At 34.4% G+C, this 26,727-nt stretch overlaps 1 protein-coding gene and 1 pseudogene across 15 annotated transcripts in view; one reads left to right on the plus strand and one right to left on the minus strand.

The window, feature by feature from the left end:
• Positions 1–26,727, minus strand: part of RALGAPA1 (Ral GTPase activating protein catalytic subunit alpha 1) — a 242,119-nt gene that overhangs the window by 70,880 nt on the left and 144,512 nt on the right. For all 15 annotated transcript variants that reach the window (XM_038544500.1, XM_038544498.1, XM_038544497.1 and 12 more), the window contains 4 exons: positions 23,239–23,373; positions 22,638–22,821; positions 14,296–15,160; positions 11,880–11,951 (listed from right to left, as the gene is read on the minus strand). In XM_038544500.1, the coding sequence (XP_038400428.1) occupies positions 11,880–11,951; positions 14,296–15,160; positions 22,638–22,821; positions 23,239–23,373 (1,256 nt within the window). The remainder of the gene's footprint in view (positions 1–11,879; positions 11,952–14,295; positions 15,161–22,637; positions 22,822–23,238; positions 23,374–26,727) is intronic.
• LOC119872837 lies at positions 185–661 on the plus strand (annotated as a pseudogene).

The raw sequence follows: 26,727 nt of genomic DNA on the forward strand, positions 1-26,727 counted from the left end.
TGTATATAAAAGTTATGTTTACATTGTACTGTAGTTTATTAGGTGTGCAATGGCATTATGTCTAAAAAAAAAAAAAAACAAACCTTTTTTTTGCTAAAAAATGTTAGTCATCATCTGAGCTTTCAGCAAGTCATAACCACTGATAATAGATCACCATAACAAATACAATGGCCCTTTCACAAAGATGGCGCTGAAGGCAAAGAAGGAAGCCCCTGCCCCTCCCAAAGTTGAAGCCAAAGCAAAGGCTCTGAAAGCTAAGAAAGCGGTGCTGAAAGGCGTGCAGTCACCAAAAAAAAAAAAAAAAAAAAAGATCTGTACATCACCTACATTCTGACAACCCAAGATCCTGCATTTCTGAAGGCAGCCTAAATATCCTCAAAAGAGCATCCCCAGGAGAGACAAGCTTGATCACTATGCCATCATCAAGTTCCCCCTGACTACTGAGTCAGCCATGAAGAAAACAGAAGACAACACACTTGTGTTCATTGTGGATATCAAGGCCAATAAGCACCCTATCAAACAGGCTGTGAAGAAGCTCTATGACACTGATGTGGCCAAGGTCAACACCTTGATCAGGCCTGATGGAGAGAAGAAAGCATATGTTCAACCAGCTCCTGACTATGATGCTTTGGATGTTGCCAACAAAATTGGGATCATCTAAACTGAGTCCAGCCAGCTATAAATCTAAATTTTTTTCATTAAAATAAACCCCCCGAAAACCCCAAATACAATAAAAAAGTTTGAAATATTGCGAGAAATACCAAAATGTGACAGACACCCAAAGTAAGCAAATACTGTTGGAAAAATGGTGCTGATAGACTTTATTTCCCCCACTTTCTAACAATCTCTTTAAAGTAATGACATGAATCAAGGGGTTGTGGGAAGGAAACCAAAGAAAAGAGAGAGGAAGAGATAATAAGAACTGGTACAATGGTTATAAAAATCTAAGGGCAAGAGAAAGGAAATGGTCAAGCTTGGGTGACTGAAATATTTCTAAACATAATCAAGAAAATTATGAGGATCTGACTCGGGAATGAAATGGTGACCTGGAAATGGTAATACGGAGGCAGGTTAAAAATTTGCAATAAGTAGCTGCAAAATCATGCTGAGAATTGAGAGACAAAAGTACATGGAAAGAATGGTTGATAAGATAGGGAGAGATATCCCAATGAGAGGGATAACTATGTTAGGGTGTTAGGAGATAAAAGATGAGCCAGTGAAGATAAACTTGGAATAATTAGAGAATTAGGAGTTGAATACAGTAACTACAGTGTTACAGGGGAGAAGAACATTTTAAAGACAAGACAATAGTACTAAAATTTGGGGATGTAATATTCAGGGGTTTTTTTTTTGGGCAGTGAAACTGTTTCATAGGATACTATCACAGTGGATACCTATTTCTATACATTTGTCAAAATGCATACAATGTACAACACAGAGAATGAATTCTAATGTAAACTATGGACTTCAGTTAATATAGCAATACTGTTTCATCAATTTTAACAAATGTTACCACACTAGTATAACAGCTAGAAAAACTGTGTAGGGTAAAAAGGATATGTGGGAACTCTCTACTTTGCAATCAATTGTTCTGTAAATCTAAAATTGCTATAATCTTTTAAAATGCTTATTAAATTAAATTTAGTTAATTAGATAAATCAAAAGGCCTGGTGAGGACTGAGAAAATTTTAGACCTGATGGTCAAGATACTGTCAGAAGGATAGTTTCAGTAGAGCCTTGAGGTCCAAGAACGCATGGTGAATAAGACAGCAAGAGTTATGATTCCTGCCCTCATGGACTTTACCATCTAGTACCAAAGATAAATTATTATGGGGAAGAGTTAGGATATGAGAACTCACATATTATTTAGAAAATTATTTTTTTAAGTTTTTTTTTTTTTTTTAAAGATTTTATTTATTTATTCATGAGAGACATAGAGAGGGGGCAGAGACACTGGCAGAGGGAGAAGCAGGCTCCATGCTGGGAGCCTGATGTGGGACTCAATCCCAGGTCTCTCCAGGATCATACCCTGGGCTGAAGGCGGTGCTAAACCACTGAGCCACCTGGGCTGCCCTATTTAGAGAATTATTATAATTGTTTTAGAAAGAATAAGAATATCTAAGAATACTAATAGTAATACTAATAGTGTGATAAATGTTATGACAGGGAAGTGCGTTACAGGGCTCTGTGACAGCACATGGATGATCCAAACATAGACTGGGGAGGAAGGTAAAATGTTACAGGTAGTTTAGAGAAAGGATTTCAGAAAAATGATGTTTAAGCTGAGACTAAAAAAATGGACAGGAATTACACTCTGAAAAATTTTAAAGCCTAAGACCATTTTATTGTTAAAAAATAAAGACTAAAACTAAGATAAAAACATTCAATTCTAGAAGAAAAAGATAAGCTTATAAATAAAAACAAAAGACAAAAATTAATGAGTTAGAAAACAGAACATAGGGACGCCTGGGTGGCTCAGTGGTTGAGCGACTGCCTTTGGCTCAGGGCGTGTCCCTGGGATCGAGTTCCACATCAGGCTCACTGCAGGGAGCCTGCTTCCCCCTCTGCCTATGTGTCTGCCTCTCTCTATTTCTCATGAATAAATAAGTAAAATCTTAAAAAAATAACCATAAGCATAATAATTTGTTTGGATATATAATATAAAAATATTAAAAAGATATAACATTAATAACCAAAAATGTGAGGAAGAAGTATAAATTTCCTGTATGCCATCTATCAAGTTGTAAAGTCAGCTTAAAATGTTTACATAAAATGTTATGTAAGCCTTGCATGGTAACCACAAAGGAAAAATCTGTAGTAGATACACAAAAGGCTATGATAAAGGACTCAAACATACTACTACAAAAAGTCTTTAAATCACAAATGAAGACGCCAAGAGGGAAAACAAAACACAAAGGATCTACAAATAAGAAAACAATGAAAAATGGTATTTTTACCTCTCAACAACCTCTCAACATTACTTTAAATGTAAATAGATTATATTTTTCAATCAAAAGACACAGAATGGCTGAAGGGACAAAACCATGAGATCCAAATGATATACTGCTTACAAGAGACTCATTTTAGCTTTAAGGACATATAGAGAATGAGAAATCTAAGGGACAGAAAACAATATTTTAAGCAAATGGTAATCAAAAGAAAGCAAAGGTAGCTATATTTATATCAGACAAAATAGACTGTGAGTTAAAAATGGTAAAATAAAGTCACTACCATAAAGTTAAAGGGGTCAATCCATCAAAAATATAACAATTATAAATAATTATGCACCCAACATTACAGCACCTAAATATATAAACAAAATACTAGAGGAAAAGGAAAATAGTAATACAATAACAGTTGGGAACTTTAATACCCCACTCTCAACTGACAGATCATCCAGATAGGAAATCAAATAAATGAATTTAAACAATACCTCAGACTAACTGGACTTAACAGACATATACAGAACATTCTGCCCAACAGCAGCAGAATACACATTCTTCTCAAGTGCACATGGAACATTTTCTAGGATAGATCATATACTAAAACACACAAGTCTCTACAAATTCAGGAAGAAAGAAATTGTATCACATATCTTTTCCAACACAAACGAATTAAACTAGAAATCAATAAACAGGAAGAAAACTGAAAAATTCACAAATACATGGAAACTAAATGACACACTCCTGAACAACCAATGGATCAAAGAAGAAATCAACAGAGAAATTCAAACCATCTTGAAATAAACAAAAGAGGAAATGCAACAAACCATAACTTAGGAATGCAACAAAAGCAGTTCCAAGAGGAGAGCTCATAGTGATAAATGCACACATCAAGAAAAAAAGAAGTATCGCAAATAAACCACTAATTTTACACCTAAAGGAACTAGAAAAAGAACTTAAGCCCAAAAACTGAAGAAAGGAAATAATAAAAATTAGAGAAGAAAAAAATGAAATAAAGAAGACACAAACAAAACCAAGAGCTGAGTCTTTGAAAATAAACAATTTTAACAAGCTTTTAGCTAGACAAAAAAAAAAGGACCCAAATAAATATTACTATAAATGAAAGATGTTACAAATGATACTATAGAAATGCAAATAAGAGACTACAATAAAGCTATTTGCCAAAAACTGGACAACCTAAAAGAAATGGATAGGCTCCTAGGAATTTACAACCTACTGAAAATCTAAACAGACCAGAAACACGTAAGTAGATGGACGCAGTAATCAAAAACTTCCCAACAAAGAAAAGCCCAGTACCAGATGGTTTCACTGAGATTTCTACCCAATACTCAAAGAATTAATACCAACTCTTCTCAAACTCTTCCAGAAAGTGAAAAGGTAGGAATACTTCCAAACTCATTTTACCAGGAGAGCATTACCTTGATACCAAAGCTAGGTAAAAATACTACAAGAAAAGAAAATTACATGTTAATATGACAAAATTCAATATTCATTCACGATAAACACTCTCAACAAAGTGGACATAGAAGGAATAAACCTCAACATAATTAAGGCCATATCTTATAGCGCACAACTAATATCATTCTCTATGGTGAAAAGCTGAAAGACTTTTTTTTCTAAGATGAGAGCATCCACTCTCATCACTCCTATTCAACATTGTATTGGAAGTCCTAGCAGAGGAATCAAGCAAGAAACAGAAAGCATCTGAATTGGGAAAAGAAGTAGTAGGACTATCTCTTTTTGCACATGACATGATCTTATACAAAGAAAATCCAAAAGATTCCATCAAAAAACTGCTAGAACTAGTAAAGAAATTCAGTAAAGTTGTAGAATGCAAAATACACAAAAATTAGTTGTTTTCCTATACACTAACAATGAATTATCTGAAAAAGAAAACAATCTCATTTATAATAGCATCCAAAAAAATTGCTTAGGAATAAATTTAACCAAGATGAAGGACCTCCACAATGAAAACTATGAGACATTGATGAAGATACAAATTAGAGAAGATAATCTGTGGTTCATGAATATTAAAATGTTCACACTATCCAAAGTAATGCATTGATTCATTGCAATCCCTATCAAGATTCCAATGGCATTTTTTTTTTCAGAAAGAGAAAAACTATACAAAAATTCATATGGAACCACAAAAGACCTCAAGAAACCAAAGCAATTCTGAAGAAGAATAACAAAACTAGAGGCAACACACTTACTGATTTTAACCTATACCACAAAGCTCTAGTTATCAAAATCACACTGAAATAAAGATAGACACAAAGACAGATGGAACAGAACTGAAAGTCCAGAGATAAACCCATGCATATATAGTCATCTAATATTTGACAAGGGAGCCAAGATTATCAATTGAGGAAAGATGGTCTCTTCAATACATGGTATGGGGAAAACTAGATATTCATATGCAAAAGAATGAAACTGGACCCCTACCTTATATCACTCACAAAAACTAACCTGAAACATATTAAAGACCTAATATTGTAAAACTCCTAGAGGAAAAAGAGAGGGTAAGCTCTTTGACACTGGTCTTGGCAATGATTTTTTAGATATGAAAGCACAAGCAACAAAACCAAAACTTAAAACAAGTGGGACTACAACAAACTAAAATGCTCCTGCATGGCAAAACAATGATAAAGTGAAAAGGCAATCTATGAAATGGAAGAAAATATTTGCCAACTATATATATATGTATCTGATAATGGGTTAGTATCCAAAATATTAAGGAACTCATACAACTCAACAGCAATAAAACAAATGATCCAATTAAAATGGGCAAAAAAAGAAATGGGGGCCTAAAAAAAAGGATAAGGACCCAAAGACACATTTTTCCAAAGAGGATATTCAAATGACCAAGATACATGAAAAGGTGCTCATCATCACTAATCATTGGAGAAATGAAAAATCAAAACCACAATGAAATACTACCTCACACCTGTTAGAATGGCTATTATCAAAAAGACAAGAGATAACAAGTGTTGGTGAGGATATACAGAAAAGACAACCTTTGTTGTAAACTGCTGGTGGGAATGTAAATTGATGCAGCCTTTATGGAAAACAAAAAATTAAAAATATAATTACTACATGATCCAGCAATCCCAATTCTGGACATATATCCAAAGGAAACAAAATTACTATCTTGAAAAGATATCTGCATCCCTATATTTACTGCAGCATTATTTATAATAGCCAAGGTATGAAAACAACCTGCATCCAACAACAACAGATGAATGAATCAAGAAAATATGGTATACATGTATAGTTGACCCTTGAATAACAGGGTCTGCATGGGTCTACTTATAAACCAATTTTTTTTCAATAAATTCAGTACAGTACTGTAAATGTATTTTCTAATATTTTTCTATGCTTACTTTAAGAATACAACATATAACACATATAACATACAAAATATATGTTAATTGACTTTATGTTGAAGAAAGGCTTCTAGTCAACAGTAGACTATTAGTAGTTAAGTTTTTAGAGAGTCAAGAGTTATATGCAGATACTGAACTGAGTGGGGATGTTTGTTGTGGGGCTGGTGTTCCTAATTCCTGTGTTGTTCAAGAGCCAACTATACAATAGAATTCAGCCATGACAAAAGAAGGAAATCCTGCCATTTGTGACAACTTGGATGCCCTTGAGGGCATTATGCTAAATGATGTCAGACAGAAAAAAATAAATAACTGTTACGTTCTTACTTACATATTGAGTCTGAAAAAAGTGAACTCAGAGGAACAGAGAACAGACTATTTCCAGGAGTGAGGGGAATGGGCAAAATGGGTGAAGGTGGTCAAAGGGTATAAACTTCCAGTTGTGAGATGAATAAGTTCTGAGGAAGTAAAGTACAGCATGGTAACTACAGTTAACATATTATATATTTAAAAGTTGCTAAAAGAGCAGATTTTTAAAGTTCTCATCACAATAATATTAACTATGTGAGGTGATGAATGTGTTAACCTTACTGTGGTAATCATTTTGCAATATATATATATGTATCTATAAATTATTATGTTTAAACCATAAACTATCACAATGTTGCATGCCAATTCTATCTCAATAAAACTAAGGTAAAAAAACTCTAAAGGGATGATATGGGAATACATAAATTAATTTTTAAAGAGCCAAAAAAAAATCCCAAAAAAACTAAAATGAGAAAAGGAATATAACAGAATTATGAAATGTATGTATGTACGAATGAATCTAATAGTATGCATTTTGAAAATGTCAATAAAAGGAGTTTTGTAAAAAAACAAAAACCAAAAAACGCTGAGACTGACTCAAGAACTTAAAGAAAACCCAGAGCCTAATAACAATGGAACAAACTGAAAGAATTAGAAATTTTGCCAGTTGTTCCAAATTTTTAAACAACAGAAAATATTCATTTCATGAAGCTGGTATAAACCTTAATTCTAAGCACACAGTAAGAACAAATAAAAAATTAAATAAACATAGAATATGCTTAGAAATGGAGTATATCCTAATTCAAAATTCAAGTCTAGCAAGTTAAACACAATAGGAAGTCAAATGGCTCAGTAGGTTAATTCCAAGGATGCAAGAATTATTTAATATTAGCAATCTAGTGATATTAAGTACAAAATACATCAAGTGGTTAAAAAAGCAAAACTATATGAAAAGTTGAATAGATGATGAAAAAGATTACAATAACAAGGTGTCCACTCTTACAATAACTAACACTGTAGTCCAAGTTCTAGTCAATGCAATTAAACAGGATATAAAATAGGCATGAGTTTTAGAAAAGAGATTATCAGTAAGATAATTTTATACCAAAAAAAAATTTATACCTAAAAAGATCCTAATAGACAACTATAAAATGCTTAAAATAAATAAGAGAATTCACTAAAGAACTTAGATAGCAAAATATAATGGGAAGAAAACTCTATTTAGAATAGCATCACAACAATACCTCAAAAAGTAATGTCCGGATGCCAGAATAAATGAAAAACATGCCATGATTATGAAGGGGAAGAATGATGATAGCAAGTGTGAAAATTTTCCACATGAAAGTTTTATTGCAAATCAGACCAAATTATCAATGGGATTTTTTTTTCTGGAAAACAATAGCATAATTCTAACGTATCTAGAAGAATAAACAGGTGAGAATATCTAAGAAAAGAAGCTATATGTCTGAATAGTGTGAAGAAGACTGGGTCTATCAGATATTACTTGTAAAGCCATAATAAATTAAACACTAACATCTGCATAAAATTGATAAACAATTCAACAGAAATGAACAGGGGGCAGCCTAGGTGGCTCAGCAGGTTAGCGCCGCCTTCAGCCCAGGACATGATCTGGGGGACCCAGGATTGAGTCCCACATTGGGCTCCCTGCATGGAGCCTGCTTCTCCCTCTGCTTACGTCTCTGCCTCCCTCTCTCTGTCTCTCATGAATAAATAAAAAATCTTAAAAAAGAAAAAAGAAATGAACATAAACAGGTTAATATTTGATAAAGGAAACACATCAATTCAATGAGAAAAGTATGGATTATTCAATAATTATAGAAAGACTATTCTTCAATATTCAAGCTAGTTCCATTTCTTATTCCATAAACTAAAATGTATTCCAGAAAAAAGAAATATAAAATTATCATTTCAACCAAGTAATTATGGATCTTGAAGAAAATATAGAACATTTAATTGATTTCAAGACAGAATTAATTCAAAAAAGCACACTAAGCAACTGAAAAAAAGCCAAAGAAAAAAGATTGAGAAATATACTTACATAAAAATGAACAATGTGAAGTTGTTGAAAACCGAAAGCCAAACAACTAATTGGGAAAACTCTCACAATAAGTATAAAAGTTAATCCTTAGATAGACAGACATATATAGGAGAGCTCTTGCAATTAAGAAAAATTTCCTTTTATTTTTTTTTTTATTTTTTTTTTTAAATTTTTATTTATTTATGATAGTCACACAGAGAGAGAGAGAGAGAGAGGCAGAGACATAGGCAGAGGGAGAAGCAGGCTCCATGCACCGGGAGCCTGATGTGGGATTCGATCTCGGGTCTCCAGGATCGCGCCCTGGGCCAAAGGCAGGCGCCAAACCGCTGCGCCACCCAGGGATCCCGAAAAATTTCCTTTTAAACAGAAAAAGGACACTAAGAAAGTATTTGAAAAAGATTAAAATTTCTTATAAATACATGAAAAATACTAACTTCACTAGTGGTAAAGAAGTATAAATTAAAGAGAACATGATCTGCCTCTCAAGCTAGGAAAGGTTTAGAAAATGTGACTAATACCTTACATTGGCCAGGCTGAAGTTATACAAGTATTCTTACATAATGTTGGTAGGATTAGAAATTAGTAGTTAGTGAAAAGTAATTTTGTAATATGTATGGCCTGAAATAAGTTCTTATGCTTTGATGTAATAATTCTATTTCTAGGAATCTAACCTAGTGCAAGATATTAAAAATGAATGTCCAATAATCATGAAACTTGGCGCCATAAAAATTATTTTTGGAAAGTATCAAAATGCCTGAGAAAAATGCTCACAATATGATAAAGTCCTTTTTAAAAGATAACAACTTACTGTATACATATATTACTATGATTCCAGTTTTGTAAAACAAATCATATGCATATCAAAAAAGAAAAGGCTGAAAATACATAAACAAATGTTAAGAATAGTGTTAGAAGTATATGGTTTATTTTTATATTGTATATTTTCTATTATAACTAGAGAAATTAAACATTATTTTTAAAAGATTATTCTGAGAAAAGCTAAAACCCACTAAACCAAAGAAGTGAGTAAAGATTCTATTTTCTCATAAATTTTGGTAGTAAAAATGCATGAAAGGGATACCTTGAAAGGACAGTAACTGAGGATAATTTTGTTTTGTTTAAAGGAAGGTAACAAGTGTGCTTATGGTAAAGGGGTAAGTAGAAATACAAGATAAAGAATGATTAGCTTTTTGAAGATCCTAGAGAAGCAGAGAACGGAGGAAGTAGTACAGGTTGGGGGCAGGTGATTTCTGAAACTGTAGGTAAGCAAGAAAAGATGTCTCAATATAGAAATTTTAAAGAGTTATAAGGTGGAGCTGTTTGATGTGGGAAAGGAATGAATGATCTTGTTTACTTTGCAATCCTATACAATAGTGCTGGCAAGATGCTTTGCTTTTTTTGATTGATGTGTGGAGGAAGAGAGGTTAGGAACTAGTCGTCTACCAGATTGGCTTTCATATAGGAGGTCAAACATTTGAATTGAATCCTCAGTGAGGTTAGTGTAGAGATCATCTTTTGACTATAATGAAGGGCTTGGAGAGCAAAGAAGTGGTTTACAATAATTACTCTAAGCAGCAAAGTAAGAAGTGAAAAAGGGATAAGAAATCTGTCAGACAGTAGAGAAGGTACTGCTGAAGTAAAGGAGCATGAATCTACAGTCACTCCCTACACCACGCTGGTTTGATCATTTTCTCTAGTAATACACTACTGCCTAGGAGTGGATAAAGTAGATGTCAATGATTCAGATCAAGGCTGCTTGCATGGCTCAATTAGTTAAGCCCCTGACTCTTGGTTTTGGCTCAGGTCATGATCTCAAGCATGAGATGGAGCTCCACATCAGGCTCCATACTGAGCAGAAAGTCTGCTTGAGATTCTCTCCCTCTGCTCCTCACTCCTCCACTCATATGTGTGCACACTCTCTAATGAATAAAATCTTTTTTTCCCTAATGCATAAAATCTAAAAAAAAAAAAAAAAGATTCTGAAGAGAATTGATTCCAGCCATATATATATATACATACATATGTACATATAAAAACTTTAGTGGAAGAATCATTTTGAAGATGCCAGAAATGGTATTTTTATAGTTGACAATATGGAAGTTTCTGACAGGACTAGTGAAAGCAGAGATAAGTGGCAGATTGACTGTGAGAATGGAAAAAGCAAAAAACTGGAAACATAAAAGTATGAAACATCAACTAAGATGTGAGAGCATGAGATATGGATATTAAGTAGGTTGTGGATTTGAAATCTCAGAAATACAGACATTCTTCATAATGGTAACATTAAAAGCATTGCTTTATTAACGTGTTTCTAGTTAGACTGCCAAAAAAGTACTTATCCATAAATTTTATTTAGAGACTAGACAAGAAAGTAGCAAATATACATGTCAACCTTACACAAATTCCAGTGAAGTAATATTTTTTTTTTTTTTTTATGATAGTCACACAGAGAGAGAGAGAGAGAGAGAGAGAGAGGCAGAGACATAGGCAGAGGGAGAAGCAGGCTCTGTGCACCGGGAGCCCGACGTGGGATTTGATCCCAGGTCTCCAGGATCGCGCCCTGGGCCAAAGGCAGGACTAAACCGCTGCACCACCCAGGGATCCCTGGTGAAGTAATATTTTGCAGTATCTAGTACTGGTTTCCCAGAAGTCTTGTTCATGTACATCAAGAACTAGATATCATTAAAATTATGATATAATAAGATTTTACACATAAAAAGCCACATGTAAATAGATACACACCCAAAAGCTTAATGAGAAATCAGGTTTATAGTAATATAATAACCTAAATCTATCTTCTTTGTTACATTAATATTTTTTGTAAGTACTAGTTTATATTCACCAGTCATTTCACTTGAGACCTCTGACACTAATCAAAAAGAGTATATTTGGAACATCTTAGTATGGGTAAACCAAAGAACATTTTATAAGTTCAACTAGATTTCTACAATCAAAAGAATTCTGAAATGCATAAAAAAGTATAAACAATTCAAAGATACCATTTTAGTGTAGCCCTGTGTTTTTTCAAAAAGTTTGTTATTTAAAGGTATATGGAAATGAAATATAGTTTCTGCTCAGAAAGTTAACAATACAGTATTATTTACACATAAATAGAAATAGCTGTCAGTTGCTAGTTATAAATCTGAAGGTTCCCCAACAACTTACCACTGTCTTGAATCCAAGTTCCTAAGTTCTCTAAGTAGTTTCTCATTTTTCTTCAGGAGATGAAAGCTCCTCCTAAAAAAAGATTTTCATCACCTTTGCAGTGAATGACATGATGGTACCAGAAATATTTTCCACTCTACTCATGCAACCCTTAAACACTTTTCTTGCTTTTTCATACTTGTAACACAAAGGAGAACAGGCCGTTAAAAAAATATGTAAAGAATCTATCATTATGTCTACCAATTTCTTTTCTTTTTTTTTTTTTTTAAAGATTTTATTTATTTATTCATGATAGTCACAGAGAGAGAGAGAGAGAGAGAGAGAGGCAGAGACACAGGCAGAGGGAGAAGCAGGCTCCATGCACCGGGAGCCCGACGTGGGATCCGATCCCGGGTCTCCAGGATCGCGCCCTGGGCCAAAGGCAGGCGCCAAACCGCTGCGCCACCCAGGGATCCCTGTCTACCAATTTCTAAATAGATTTCTGTTAGTGGATTATGATCCACTAGTCACTTCCAATTTTTCCCTGCAGATGCTGTGAGCTTCTGAAACTCACAACCAGGAAAATAGAAGTATCCGCAGGTTCCTTTTCAAGAGTTTCCTAAAAATATTTAAGAAAGTTGCTCCTAATGAGAAATAAAATACTCACAAAATTTAAATAATTACTGAGTAAGCATATGTAATCCAGATGGAATTTGCTCTCTTCCTTGTTTTACCTTAGAGGCAATTTTTTATGCTATGAAGCAATGTAAAACTTTTACCAAAAACATTCAATACGTGCTAAATATGTACTAATTATATTCATGAAATCAATGCTTGTTGTGGTAAAACATAGCTTCCCACCTTTAATTTTTCTCAAGACAATATATGGGCCATCCTACATCAAGAGAGAGTAGAATGCACTTACATGAGTGGCAATTACCTACATTTGGACGTACCATAAGGCAAATTGTGTTCCTGACATAACACGTCTTCCTCATAAAGCAAAGAATACTCCCTTCTAATAAATGGAAGGGTTTAAATTAAATAAGATTTAAACACTAGTCAAGCAAGTAGACTCCATTTCAGTGCTTCACCTGCTTTTAAATTCTTAAAGATTTATTTGTCCACTGATACCTGAGCTCCCCTCCTACTACAAACTGAACAAGAATAAATGACTCTAACCTAGTATTTCTGATTTAAATCTAAATAAAGCCTTTTGGTTTAATTCTTACCCAACTTACATGAATAAATTTGTGCTTACTGCAAACTTTCAATGAGGCTTTTGCAACATGTGTAAAAAACAAAATTTTAGAACATGAGATACAGATTCCTTTCTTGATTAGATGATAAATCTTGAGTTAACTTCTCTGATACAAACAAGAAGAGATCATATTGCTATATGGCTAAAAAATCGGTTATGCTTATGTGATATAATAAGAAATATATATTTGGGCTCTGCCTCAGTTCCTGACACAGAACTCCTGAAACCCTTGTAACTTCTTGAGTGATGAACATAACAGGAACATCTTACATATAGTTCCTAAATCCCTTGCAATTTCCTTGGTAAAAGGAGAATCTTTTGTTCTGATGAGGTGATGCTTGGTGGGCTCCTGAGTAGCTTCAGGATGGGGATTAATCATCAGAAAGCACAAACCACGGTTAGAAGTTTAGAACTTTCAGCCATCCCTATATGCTTACGAGAAAATGCTTCCATAATAATACCTAAACTATGAGGTTCAAAGAGCTTCCTGGTTAGTCAACTCAGTTCAATATGCTGGCATGGTGGTAGACCCCAACTCCACAGGAACAGAAGCACCTGTGCTTGAGAGACTTCCAGACTTCATATTACGTACTTCTTCATCAGTCTGGGGTCCTTTAACTACCTTTTATAATAAACTGCTAAACATAAGTAAATGTTTTGTGAGCCATTATAGCTAATTATCAAACCTGAGGAGATAGTTATCTGATTTATAGACAGTTGGTCAGAAGCATGGACTTTCAACTGGTGTCTGAAGTGGGGGGGCAGTCTTGTGGGTCTGAGCCTTTACTCTGCTTGTGCTAACTCTAATTAATGCTGGAACTGCCTGGTGTGGAAAACCCACATATTTGGTGTCAGAAGTATTATAAGAAAAACTAGTTTTTCCTATTAGCTTACATGAAGGTTGGAAAAATAAGATTTTTTTTTCAATTTTATGAGCTATAATTTCTAAGTCAAAGAGTTCTACTCGTCATTATGAAAATGTTAATAGTTAATTTATTGAGTTATCTTTTTATTCCCTTGAATCCTGATAAAACTCAGTAGTCTCAAAAAGGGAAAAAAAAAAAATCTGGTCCAAAGCCAAGGAACTAATTAGTAAAGACGAGAAGACAGACTAAAATGCTTGAGCAAAAGATGAATAAGACTAATGTAAAAGAAAAATTTATCTTTTATTCTTACCTTTTGTCCCAGGAATTCATTCCCAATATACTAAGCAGCAATCTGCAATAATAAAATGCTGACTGAGGCTTTTGAGGTGTTGGTTCATCTTGTTCCACAGCTTTCATGTTTAAGTCATTAAAGTGTTTCTCAACAAATTCTTTTTCCTCTGTATGCTGCTTAAGGATAGCATTAATAACATCATTTTCCTGTTTTTCAGAAATGCACACAGGTTGTGGAGCAGGAATATTAAGTGAGATTCCAGTTCTCTGTAAGCACTCAGGACTAGTTATACCTAAATACTGCAAAAGCTCGTCAAGAACATCCTCTTCATCTCTTATGGTATCCCAAGTTGGTACAGTTTCTCTAAAACCTCTTTTAAACTGGAGGGAAATCCCATCATTTACTGTTATATCTTCTAAGCATTCATTAGATGTAGGAGGCTCTTCTGGCTTCTCTTGGCGAGACAATGAAAGTATAAGAGACGTAGGTTCTGACAAGCCACTCACAGGAGGTGGTCCATACAGGATGGCAGAATCCCATGAATATTTCCCGGACAGATCACGTACTATGATTCTGACATTTGAATTGGCCGACGCAAGGCCAGCAGATAAACCTCCTCCGGGGATACTCTCTTCTGATCTGATCTGGATACAGGACACTAAGGTTGTATTGTTCAATACAAAGAACTGGATATTTGGGCTCTCAAAGAGTTCAGGAGAAAGTTCAGTACTTTCACTGTAATGATTGTCATGATTTTCACACACCTGACTTGTTAACATAGCAGGACCACCACTCATTGGATAATGGCCCAAGTGATTTACCAGATGCGTAATAACAGTGCGGGCAGCTATAGAGATTAATCCTTGTTGCATTTGAGTTTTCACTAGAAATAAGAAATATAAGTAAGTGAGAATACGGCTGCTTTCTAGGAAGTCATGGTAACAATGATACTGTAAAACAACAAAAGGAGATTTCCTCACATTTTCAAAATCACATTCAAATATTAGAGTAAATATGAATATTTCCAATTTAGATTCTGTACTACAGGAATGATGGCAAAGAAGTAAACTCTCTTTGATGAAGTTTTGTTAATTTTATAAAACAGCCCTTTTTCAAAGTTTTGCTTATTGCATAATTTAAACTTAAGCCTTTAAATGTAAATCATATTTTCAAAGAAGGATCACAAGTATAAATCACTTAGCATATGGATTAGAAAGCCAATGAAATCCAACTGATAAGTTTATCTCATGAGTAGATTCAGAGAGAAGCATGCCTTAAATGTCATTTAATTATGGCTTTTATGGATGATATAAAAGTTTCAGAGAAAAGTAATCTTTCACTAAACTTTAGGAATCAGGATCAATTTAAACAGTGAGTCGATATGGCCAGTGTATACCAAAAAAAACTTTATTGTAAGGGAAAACATATCTTATGGGCCTGCTTATGTATTATACTTTTGTAAGATATTCTTCTGGGTCATTGTGGCCTAGTCTGAGCATTTACTTGTATGGAAGAAGCATTTTTCTATTCTTCCTTAAGCATGTTAGGAAAAGCAGGGCAGCCCTGGTGGCGCAGCGGTTTAGCGCTGCCTGCAGCCCAGGGTGTGATCCTGGGGACCCGGGATCGAGTCCCACATCGGGCTCCTTGCATGGAGCCTGCTTCTCCCTCTGCCTGTGTCTCTGCCTCTCTCTATGTCTCCCATGAATAAATAAATAAAATATTTTTAAAAAAGAATGTTAGGAAAAGCAAATAGATAAGAAACATCTCCATATGAGTAACTTAAAAAAAAAAAAAAAAACATACCAAACAGTAAAAAAAGAAAACTCAAAGAATATAGCACTTAGGGGCCTGAAATGTCAGGACCTCAAGGACGAGGAAAAAGGAGAAGGCAGGCAGAAAACAGAGAGGGAATAAAAGGAGGAAGGAAGAAGTGGAGATAGACAATAACTTGTCAAAGCCCACTAGCCAAAGACTGCCAGTGTAGTCCTAAAGCAGGGTTGATGTGGAAGCCAGTTCTGAAGTAAATGGGGTCATGAAGTGAGGACAATTTGGTGAGGATTATCTTGATACTTTTCATCCAGGAGGCAGGGAAAGAGTTGTCACTGGTAAGAAAGTATTCATCATTCACCTTAGGGTATTTAGTTGTGTTTACTGTGTTCTTGTCTTACACAATTACAGACATGATTACAGAATGACTGTGTCTTTGTATTGTTCTTCCATAGTCAAAGATCTTGTCTTAGTATGGTTTATATTCTGCAAAGATTTTAATCATTTGGGAATACAATGGCCTACCTGCCATAATAAATTTAGATTTGAGAATGTCCTGATGATCAAAGCATTATCTACATATAATAAATTTCTTAGTTTTAAGTGAAGTTTGTGATGTATTTTGGTAACTGTATAGAATTGTGTAACCACCAACATAATATATAGTAAAATTCCCAAATAAAAAAGAATAAATTTTATTTTACGTAAATTATATCTCAATAAACTCTACTTGAAAAGTTTAAAAAGACAGTACCTTGTGCAAAGCTTGTAACATACTTAAAAAGAGGCAAGAGGAAAGAATAGTGTTACATTTTCAAGCCCACAGCCCTCAAGTTTCAGAACTAACACACTGGCTACAGGCAAAGATCAGCAAGAACCAGCAGCTATACCATTAATAGCAAAAACATCATCTTCCATCATTACAGTTCTAAAAAAAAAAACCAGTTTTCTCTGGGCTTTGGTTGATTTTGAAATGTTAGAGTATCAAAATTTTCATCTTCTATTATCAATCAAGTTATAGGACTACATACATATATATGTGAATATTTTTCAATTTACTTAAAAAGTTCCAGTTACACTGAGTTGTTTTTCAATTATAAAGATGGCTAGTTCTGAAAATCAGCTATTCAACACTAGATAACATTAAATGATTAACCTTAATTCAATCCCACATTTTTAAAACCATATGCAAGCCAAGTAAAAAGATATGTCACTGGATGATGAAAAACAGAGGGGTGGCTTAAATCTAGTGTCTGCTTTCCCTTCCCTTATTATAACTTACAATTTAATGAATGTTCACGCTGTTAGGGGCCTTACAGACAATCTAGCCAATACCTATCATTTTGAACATGAGGACACAAGTGTTAAGGGATATAACTGCCATAGAAGAACAGGACTAGTCTTTTCCCAGTTCAGTGTTATTTCCATCTTTACCACAACTCTAGTTTTCGTATTTTTCTCTTTTGTTAAAATGCTCTTTTGTTTTGGCAAATCACTGTGACATATGGCAACAATGAATTCAAAATTTATTTTTTTCTTTGTACAGTAACTTCAAAATAGTATTACGTGGCATAAATTGCTATATAAAAGGGCCAGATCAATTGAAAAGCTCATTTAAGTAAGACTTTATCACATTTTAAATGGTAATAAAAAATTATATAATTAGACATTAAAATTTTTTTGATGTATGAAAAAAATTTCTGTTCTTTCTTCTTCTTCTTTTGAGTGATAAGCTTAAATAAATGACTTGTTCTAAGCAGTGTATCCTTTTTGCAGGGCATTTCTGAAGATGTGAAAGAATATAATTTAATAGAAGCAGATGACAAAATAGAGACAAATTCCTAACTTCATCTCTGACCTATGATCATGGACAAATCACATAAAACACCTTAAACCCCATTTTTTTCTAAGAATAATACAGGTTTTTAATAAAGATGAATTAAAAACTCATATACAGAGTTGGATATGAAAGAAGCAATACAAACCATTCGATTTTGAGAGTATTATAAGTAACAGGTTTTATGAATTCCTTTTTCAAACTTATTTATAAATAACCTGCGACCGAGCTCTTTCCCTAAAACAAACCTCTAAACCCAGGTACCCTGCCCATCCTATATATCCTCTTCTCAAAGGAAGAGATAGTGAGAATGCAGTTCAAATAAGCTTGTTCACAAATCTGTCATAATTCTTAACAACGAGTACACTTAAAGAATATATTTAGATTTTAAATGCAGGTAATATAATTTTCTTCCCTAAGCTGCTTCTCTAGATTTAAGATATTTATAAATATGAGAGGATAAAAATCTCTCAACTTGTTAATTGGGCAATTTGATTTAGATTTTTTGGGTTATAAGCTATAGAATATATATATCTCTCTTCTACATATCTATTTAGATACAAAGAAAACACAGGAAATTCTCTAATTTAGAATATTCAAAATGAAACTCTAAATGACTAGACTTGTAAGAAAATGCAACATGAAGATATCGATGCTTCTAGGCTTTGTGTAACTAGCATTCATTTAAATAAGTCTATTCAAGGTTGTCTTTTCAGATTGTCAGATTAAACAAACCCTACAGCATTTGCAGCAAACCCATAATTACAGATTATTATGGCATACAAAAGCAGCAAGACATAAAAAGCTGCTGCAATTCATTGCACTGTAATAGAACATGCAGAGGAAGTTAATTTTGACAAATGCTTTAAATATTAGCTTTGCATAATATGTATAGGTGAAACTATAATTAGGACAGAATGAGTCCTTTAGAGCCTCCTTTCACTCTGACCCTGCAAATGATGACTTTTTGCTAATAAGACTACTGCCATTTGACAAAAAGCCAACTTCACTACCTTGCTTTATTATTTAGTAAATTTAATAATTACGGCTACTCCTGCCAATAGTTCTCAAATCAGACTTGTTCAATCCAATACTGAGCTTATTAGGGACACTCTATGTTTAGAAATCTTGGGCCAAAAAAGTACTTGAAGATGATGAAGCATGCCTTAGACAAGGGCACAGTGATTAGTCACTTTGCCACATTAAAAAAAAAAACACAACACAGCATGTAGTCACTACAGACCACAGAATCACCTGCTGTTGGCTTACAGCTGTTCCTAAAAGGTTCTGCATTTATCTGGTCTTTTATATTTTTAAGAAAGTCCAAAGGGAACAACTTAATACATTTAGAGAATACTCCACAGAGCATTTGATATCAATATAAAACTCATCTATTTAAATCTTTACTTCTGTATCTTCTACAGTGACTGTTAATTGTATAGTAAATTTTATCTGAAATACATTAAAACCTCTCTTTACATAAGTAAACTACTTATTTCACTGTTTATGAAGTGTGTTATAATGCCCTGAATCAAACTTTACATTTTTTTACCCTAAAAGATTAGTGCAAAAAGCAACTAACCTTTTCACATAACTTTGTTTTTAAAGTAAAATAAACACTCTGGTTTACTATACCAAATCTAAAGAAATAATATATAAAATACCTATATATCAATTATGGTCTAAATTATTTTGCTATACCATACTTCCCAGTATATCTCTACTATATGTGAGTTTTAATTTAAATCTTACATTTCTATTTCACTTGTATATAGATGACGCTTGAACAATATGGGGGCTAGGGGTGCTGACCCCCTTGCAGTTGAAAATCCATGTTTAACTTCTGACTTCACAAAAACTTGACTACCAATAGCCTACTGTTGACAGGAAGTCTTACCAATGACATAGCAGTTGATTAACACATATTTTAAATGTTATATGTATTATATACTGTATTCTTACAATGAAATAAACTAGAGAAAAGAAAATGCTAAGGAAGAGAAAATATATTTATAGTAAAAAACTTAAAGAAACCCATGTATAAGTGGACCTGCACAGTTCAAACCTGTGTTGGTCAAGGGTCAACTGTATTTGTGTTTCAGACAAACTATTAGTAACTTGTGGTCAACCCCAAACCCTAGCCCTATTTCTTTGATGTGTAACTTCCTATTTCACTTGCAGTCTACATCACCAATCTATTATCATGGCCACATCTTAGATGTCTTAATCATTTATAACTATTCCACCTTTAAAAATCAAACTCTTCCTGGGATGCCTGGGTAGCTCAGCGGTTGAGCATCTGCCTTGGGCTCAGGGTGTTATCCCAGGTCCAGGGATTAAGTCCCACATCAGGCTCCCTGCAAGGAGCCTACCTTTCCCTCTGTCTCTGCCTCTCCCTGTGCGACTCTCATGATTAAATAAATAAAATCTTAGAAAAAAAAAATCAAACTCTTCCTTAACAGCTTACTCTTTGACCACAATCTCCTAGTCTAGCGATTTTCCCCACTCTTGTTTCTTAGAGCCTTTGGAGAACGCTCTTGGAGATGGACAGAAGTCAGTAGGATCCCAGGCCTCTACTCTGTTGCAGCTCTACTTTTGAAAGTTTTACAAATTGGGTTTCCTTGTGAAATTTATTTGAAGGGGTTCTACTGCTTAAAAACTCATTTTAAAAGCCATTGTCTTAAAGGGTTGCGGAAGGGGAGGAAGGTGGGGGGGATGGGGTGACTGGGTGACGGGCACTGAGGAGGGCACTTGATGGGATGAACACTGGGTGTTATACTATATGTGGGCAAATTGAATTTAAATAAATAAACAAACAAACAAATAAAAACCCATCGTCTTAACATAGTGACACTCTCCATGATTGTCAACCTCGGCTGCATATTAATCACCTATAAAGCTTTAAAAAATCCTAGCTCTCCCAAATGAAGAAATCAAAATCTCTATGGATGGGAGTAGCACAGCAGTAATTTAATGTGCAACCAAAGCTGAGAATCACTGCTTTAGCTTCTTATTGCCAACATCTACTTTCTGATTCACTGGATCACTCCATTTTCTTCTAACTTATTAGCCATTCCCAAGGATCAGTTCAATCTTCACCAAGCCCAGATTCCATGGCTAAACCATATACCAATATTCTGAAAGCCATAGCTCCCGTGTTTTTCTGCCACGTCCACCTTACTTAATGCTGACTGGTGCAACCAAAACTTTGTTGTTTCCATTTTCCGTTGGACTCTGAGTGACTTCTGCCAATCCCCTTAATTTACTTCCATTTGCTTCTGTCTGGGTCAGAATAAGGGCTAATATCAGCACCAATACTTTCTAGCTACTGTTCAGGAACTTTACCCTACTAAATGATCCCCTTCCCATCTTCCTTCTCAACTTATAATTTTGTTCAACTTTATTCATCCTTAGAACTCCCTTACCCCTGAATCATCCACTAGCTCACCACTGTCTTACTGCTTTTCTCTTTTTTTTCTCTCTTTTTTTAAACAAACTTCTTTAAAGAGTACTTTTGACAAATGGCTCTTTAACTCTTCCTTACTCTACAACCCACAGCCATCCACTTCTCCCTCCTACATCTTTGCTGAAATTAAAGTAGACATAGTTTTCAGTCTTTCTGTATTGGACCTATCATTTAAAATCATTACCCCATCTTTTTCCTGTCTTATTTCAGAGAAATTACTCTTCCAGTTTTCCTTCCTTTCCAACTTTTCTCAGAACACACACACACAGGTGTGTGTATGCATGTGCACAAACACACAAATATATATTCCTAACAAAGACCTTGCAACAGCCTCATGATTAGTCTCTCTGATCCCGAGTTAACTTCCCTAAAACCATTCTAACATAACAGAGATCAGCAAACTCTTTCTACAGAATGCATAAAAGGAGCCAGATAGTAAAAATTTTCAGTTTTATGGACCACATGATCTCCTTTGCAACTGTACAACAAACACTGCTGATATTGCACAAAAGCAGCCATCATGATATGTAAATGAACAGCATGGATGCAAAAAGAACTTTACTTACAGAAACAAGGGGTTGGCCTTGGGCCATAATCCTCTGACCTAGAAAATACTGTTGCCAAACTGCTCTTACTACTAATTTTATCATGTATATAACCTCCTTAAAACCCTTCAATGATTGCTGGGTTCCTCTAGGCTACTTCTATCTTAAATGTACATTTACTTTTATACTCATATTTAGAAGTTATTTATTTACATTTTTTCCTTATATCAGAAAGTAAACTTTATGAATGTAGACACAATGTGGCTTAAAAAAATGTTACTGAGTTCACTGCCTACCAAGAAATGTGCAAAGGGTTTTACACATATCTTATTCAGTACTCAAAACAACCATAAGGGAATGGATATTATTATCCCCATTTTACAAATAAGGAAACTGAAAGAGCCACTCAGCTAGTAAATAATAGTCAGTACCCTATCTGTTAGGCTCCAAAGCTAAATCTGTTATTCGATTATATAAATTCTATGATGTATAAAATAAAATACCAAAAAGAACTTATCAGAGTAACTTAACTAGAAGTATAAAGGGAATGTCATCACATGTAATCTTAGTAACTGTGTTTCTGAAGTTATTTCCTAAACTAAAAATGAACTTTGCTATAATACACATGGTGAGGTAAAGAGCTACAAAGTAAGACATATTCATCTCCATTATTTCTACCTACACCCTCAAATCATATTTTCAGAGAACCCAAGAAATAATATGGTCCTTTAGGAATTTTTTTTACCTTCTGTCACTGGCTGAAGTTTAGAGGATCGTTCTGAATCTGGAGAGTGCAGAGGTTCAGGCTCTTTCAGACTTTCCAAATGCATAAAAGGATCATAATCTACAGATGCCAAGTCGGAGAGGCTCATTGGAAAATACCTTGGATTGCTAAAACACTGAGCTCCATAAACACACCCATGTAATACCTGAAAGTATGAGGGAAAAATATAGTTTTCCTTTTCAGTGAAGATAAACAAAAAGAGAAAAATGCCAACTGGAATATAAGAGCTTGACAAAATTTTTAAGTATTTTAAAACTTAGTTCTTCAATCAAGGTAAAACTTAATACTTCTTAAAAAGAAGAATGAATAAAATTTAACTAATCATTCTCACATTCAACAAAGATTTGACTCCTTTCAAAAATCTGCAGTGAAACAACTGTACCTTGTAGGAAGAAATTTTAATTAGCCTTAGACACTGTAAGATAAATCTACGTTCTTAGAAAATACCTGGCTCTAAAAAACTAAAAATGTAATACTAAGAAATGCTATTTTTTTCAGTTTTAAAAAGTGTTGGTTAAAGCAAACAAATTAAAAAAAAAATAAATAAAGCAAACAAATTTACCTTATAAATGCAATTGAGGACAGATTTTTCTATTTTATCATTTTCTGCTCCTGTAGCATGGATTGGTTGGAGCAGTGTCTTTAAAGGTAAGGCCATGATCCAGTCCAGAAGGCACAGAAGTAAGGATACTACCAACTGAAACAACAACAAAAAAGATTATTATTGTAAACTCATAAAATAAGACCTTAATACCTTTTTAAAAAAAGATTTTATGTATTTATTTATGAGAGACACAGAGAGAGAGAGAGGGGCAGAGACACAGAGAGAGGAAGAAGCAGGCTCCAGGCAGGAAGCCTGATGCGGAACTCCATCTTAGACCCCAGGATCCCGCCCTGCGCCAAAGGCAGATGTTCAACTGCTGAGCCACTCAGGCATCCTGACCTTAATACTTTTAAAAGAAATTCACCAACTTATTTATTTCTTCCAAAATTTTTTTTTAATTTTACTTATTATTTATGATAGTCACACACAGAGAGAGAGAGAGAGGCAGAGACACAGGCAGAGGGAGAAGCAGGCTCCATGCACCGGGAGCCCGACGTGGGATTCGATCCCGGGTCTCCAGAATCGCGCCCTGGGCCAAAGGCAGGCGCCAAACCGCTGCGCCACCCAGGGATCCCTTCTTCCAAAATTTATTTCAGGAGCTATCAACCCTAATTCTACCATGAATATTTACTTAGATCTAGGTGACTCTAAAATATTGTATATGAGTATTATTGTGGGTTTCTTCTTTGTATTTTAGAGCCAACACAATGAAACTTTAAACATAATAAAAATAGGACTGCCAGAATTACTTTAAATTACTATAAAAATACTGAGCTTAAATGAGAACAGACATCAGTCAACTATTTAAAATTCTTTAAGGAATGGAACACAAATGCAAGATTAAGTTCATATATATTACAGTCACCTTCTACATTCCTTTTAAGGAACAAAAAGAACCAATAAAACATCACAAAACCAACATCCTCAGTATAAACACAAAAAACAGAACATCTAAACTTTAAATTATCTGTAAGTATAAAGTATGCAGCAAATCTCAGCAAGCTTTTCCCCATTCTCCTATTATAAACTTTCATGAAGAGCAAGGGCAGTTTGAGAAAAATTGTAAAAGACAGAAAAGTACAAGGTACAAACCTAAAAACCAAGCAAGAAAGAAAAAGTCATCCTAAGTGTGAGAATACTGAAAAAAATGTACTGGAAGACAGATACTGAGTAGGAAAAAAGGACTTAAAAGTACACAGAGGGAAGGTAATGCTTTGGGGAAAAAGAATGTTAAGAAGATATGAGGAGATGACCTCTGGAAAACATGTAGTAAAAAGAGAAACTTAGGATCTTGCAAGACTTAAATTTTAAAAACTGATGGACCTGCAATCTCTCTCTTCCTTAAAAAGCATCAACCAATAAATTTATGGTCTTAACAATTCCTCTCCTTAAAAAGACAATAAAGACACTATACTTTGTTGAAACACCAGAAGGGGGAGCTCTTGAAGTAGGAATCTTGTAAACCACCCTCACCCTCACCAACTTCGTCCATAGAAATAAAACTATTATGAAAAGAAAACAAAAAAAATGAGAATCTAAGCAATTCGGCTGATGAAACCCCCACCCAAAAACCTCAATTATGAAGCAGAAGAACACTATAACACAATATTCTAACCTAAATTAGATATTATCAAACAGCATTTAGATATAGGGACAAAGAAAATCTATCTTAAATCAGAAATTAAAAACTAAGAATAGATCAAGAAATGAAGAATTATATCAAGTCAGTACAAGAAGCAAAAGGACAAAATTTAGAAATGAAGCCTAAATATAAATGCCTAATGAAGAATATATTTGAAAAAAACCACAAAATATAATACAGGTATTGAAGAACAGTGGATAACAATTTAAAAATGAAATTTTAAAATGATAAAAAGTGTCAGGGAGAATATGGCTGAAATAAAAGAAAAAGAATATACAATTTATATAGAATTGGAACCTCTGAAATATACACATTAAAAAAGGTCCACAGGGGGCACCTGGGTGGCTTAGATGATTAAGATATGCCTTCAGCTCAAGTCATGATCTCAGGGTCCTGGGATCAAGTCCCTGATCAGCAGGGAGCCTGCTTCTCCCTCTCCCTCTGCCTGCTGCTCTTCCCACTTGTTCTCTCTCCCTCTGTCAAATAAATAAATAAAATCTTAAAAAAAATAAAAAATAAAAAGATTCACCAGAAGCCAGGACAAACTGACCTGCAATAATCAACTCTAACACATATTCTGATAAAGATTTAAAAGTAAGACTTCAAATATAAAGAAAAAATATCCTTAGGGCCTCCTGGAAAAAAGATGAAATAATTTATAAGGGCAAAAGAATAAAACTGACATCAGACTTCCCAAAAATAATACACAAAGCAAGGTAACATTAAAAAGAAAATAGCTTAAGGAAAGTAAATGTGAATCTAAAGATTCTATATCATTTTATTGTGCTTTGCTTTACAGGTACTGCATTTCTGATAAATTGAAGGTTTGTAGCAATCCAGTGTTGAGCAAGTCTATGGAGCACCATTTTCTGACAGCATTTGTTCACTTTATGTCTCTATGTCACATTTTGGTAATTCTCACAATATTTCTAACTTTTTCATTATTATTATATGTTATGGTGATCTGTGATCTTTGATGTTATTACTGCAATTGTTTGGGGGTACCACAAACAATGTCCATATATAAGACAGCAAACTTAATCAGTAAACATATGTGTTTTGACTGCTCCACTAACCAGCTATTCCCCCATCTGTCTTTCCTCTCCTCATGCCTCTTCATTCCCTGAGACACCACACTACTGAAATTAGGCCAATTAATAATCCTACAATGGCCTCTAAGTGTTCAAGTGAAAGGAAGAGTCACTGACTCTCACTTTATTTATTTATTTATTTATTCATTCATTCATTCATTCATTCATTCATGAGAGACACACACACACAAAGAGAGAGAGAGAGAGAGAGAGAGAGAGAGAGAGGCAGAGACACACGGCAGAGGGAGAAGCAGGCTCCATGCAGGGAGTCCGACGTGGGACTCGATCCCAGGTCTCCAGGGTCACGCCCCAGGCTGAAGGCAGTGCTAAACTGCTAAGCCACTGGGGCTGCCCTCTCACTTTAATAAAAAGCTAGAAATTTAATGAGAAAGGCATGTCGAAAGTCCAAACAGGCTGAAAACTAGGTTTCTTTGCCAAATGGCCAAGCTGTGAATACAAAAGAAAAGTTTTGAAGGAAGTAAAAGTACTACTCCAGGAAACACATGAATGTTAAGAAAGCAAAACAGCTGCACAGCTGATATAGAGAAAGTTTTATGGTCTGGATGGAAGATCAAACCAGCTGCTTAAGTCAAAGTCTAGACTAGAGCAAGGCCCTAACTCTCTTAAATTCTGTGAAGCTTGAGAGAGGTAAGGAAACTACAAAAGAGCAGTTTGAAGTTAGAAGAAATTGATTTGTGTGGTTTAAGGAAAGGA

The sequence above is a fragment of the Canis lupus genome, chromosome 8 (assembly GCF_011100685.1).
Source record: "Canis lupus familiaris isolate Mischka breed German Shepherd chromosome 8, alternate assembly UU_Cfam_GSD_1.0, whole genome shotgun sequence".
Taxonomy (NCBI): domain Eukaryota; kingdom Metazoa; phylum Chordata; class Mammalia; order Carnivora; family Canidae; genus Canis; species Canis lupus.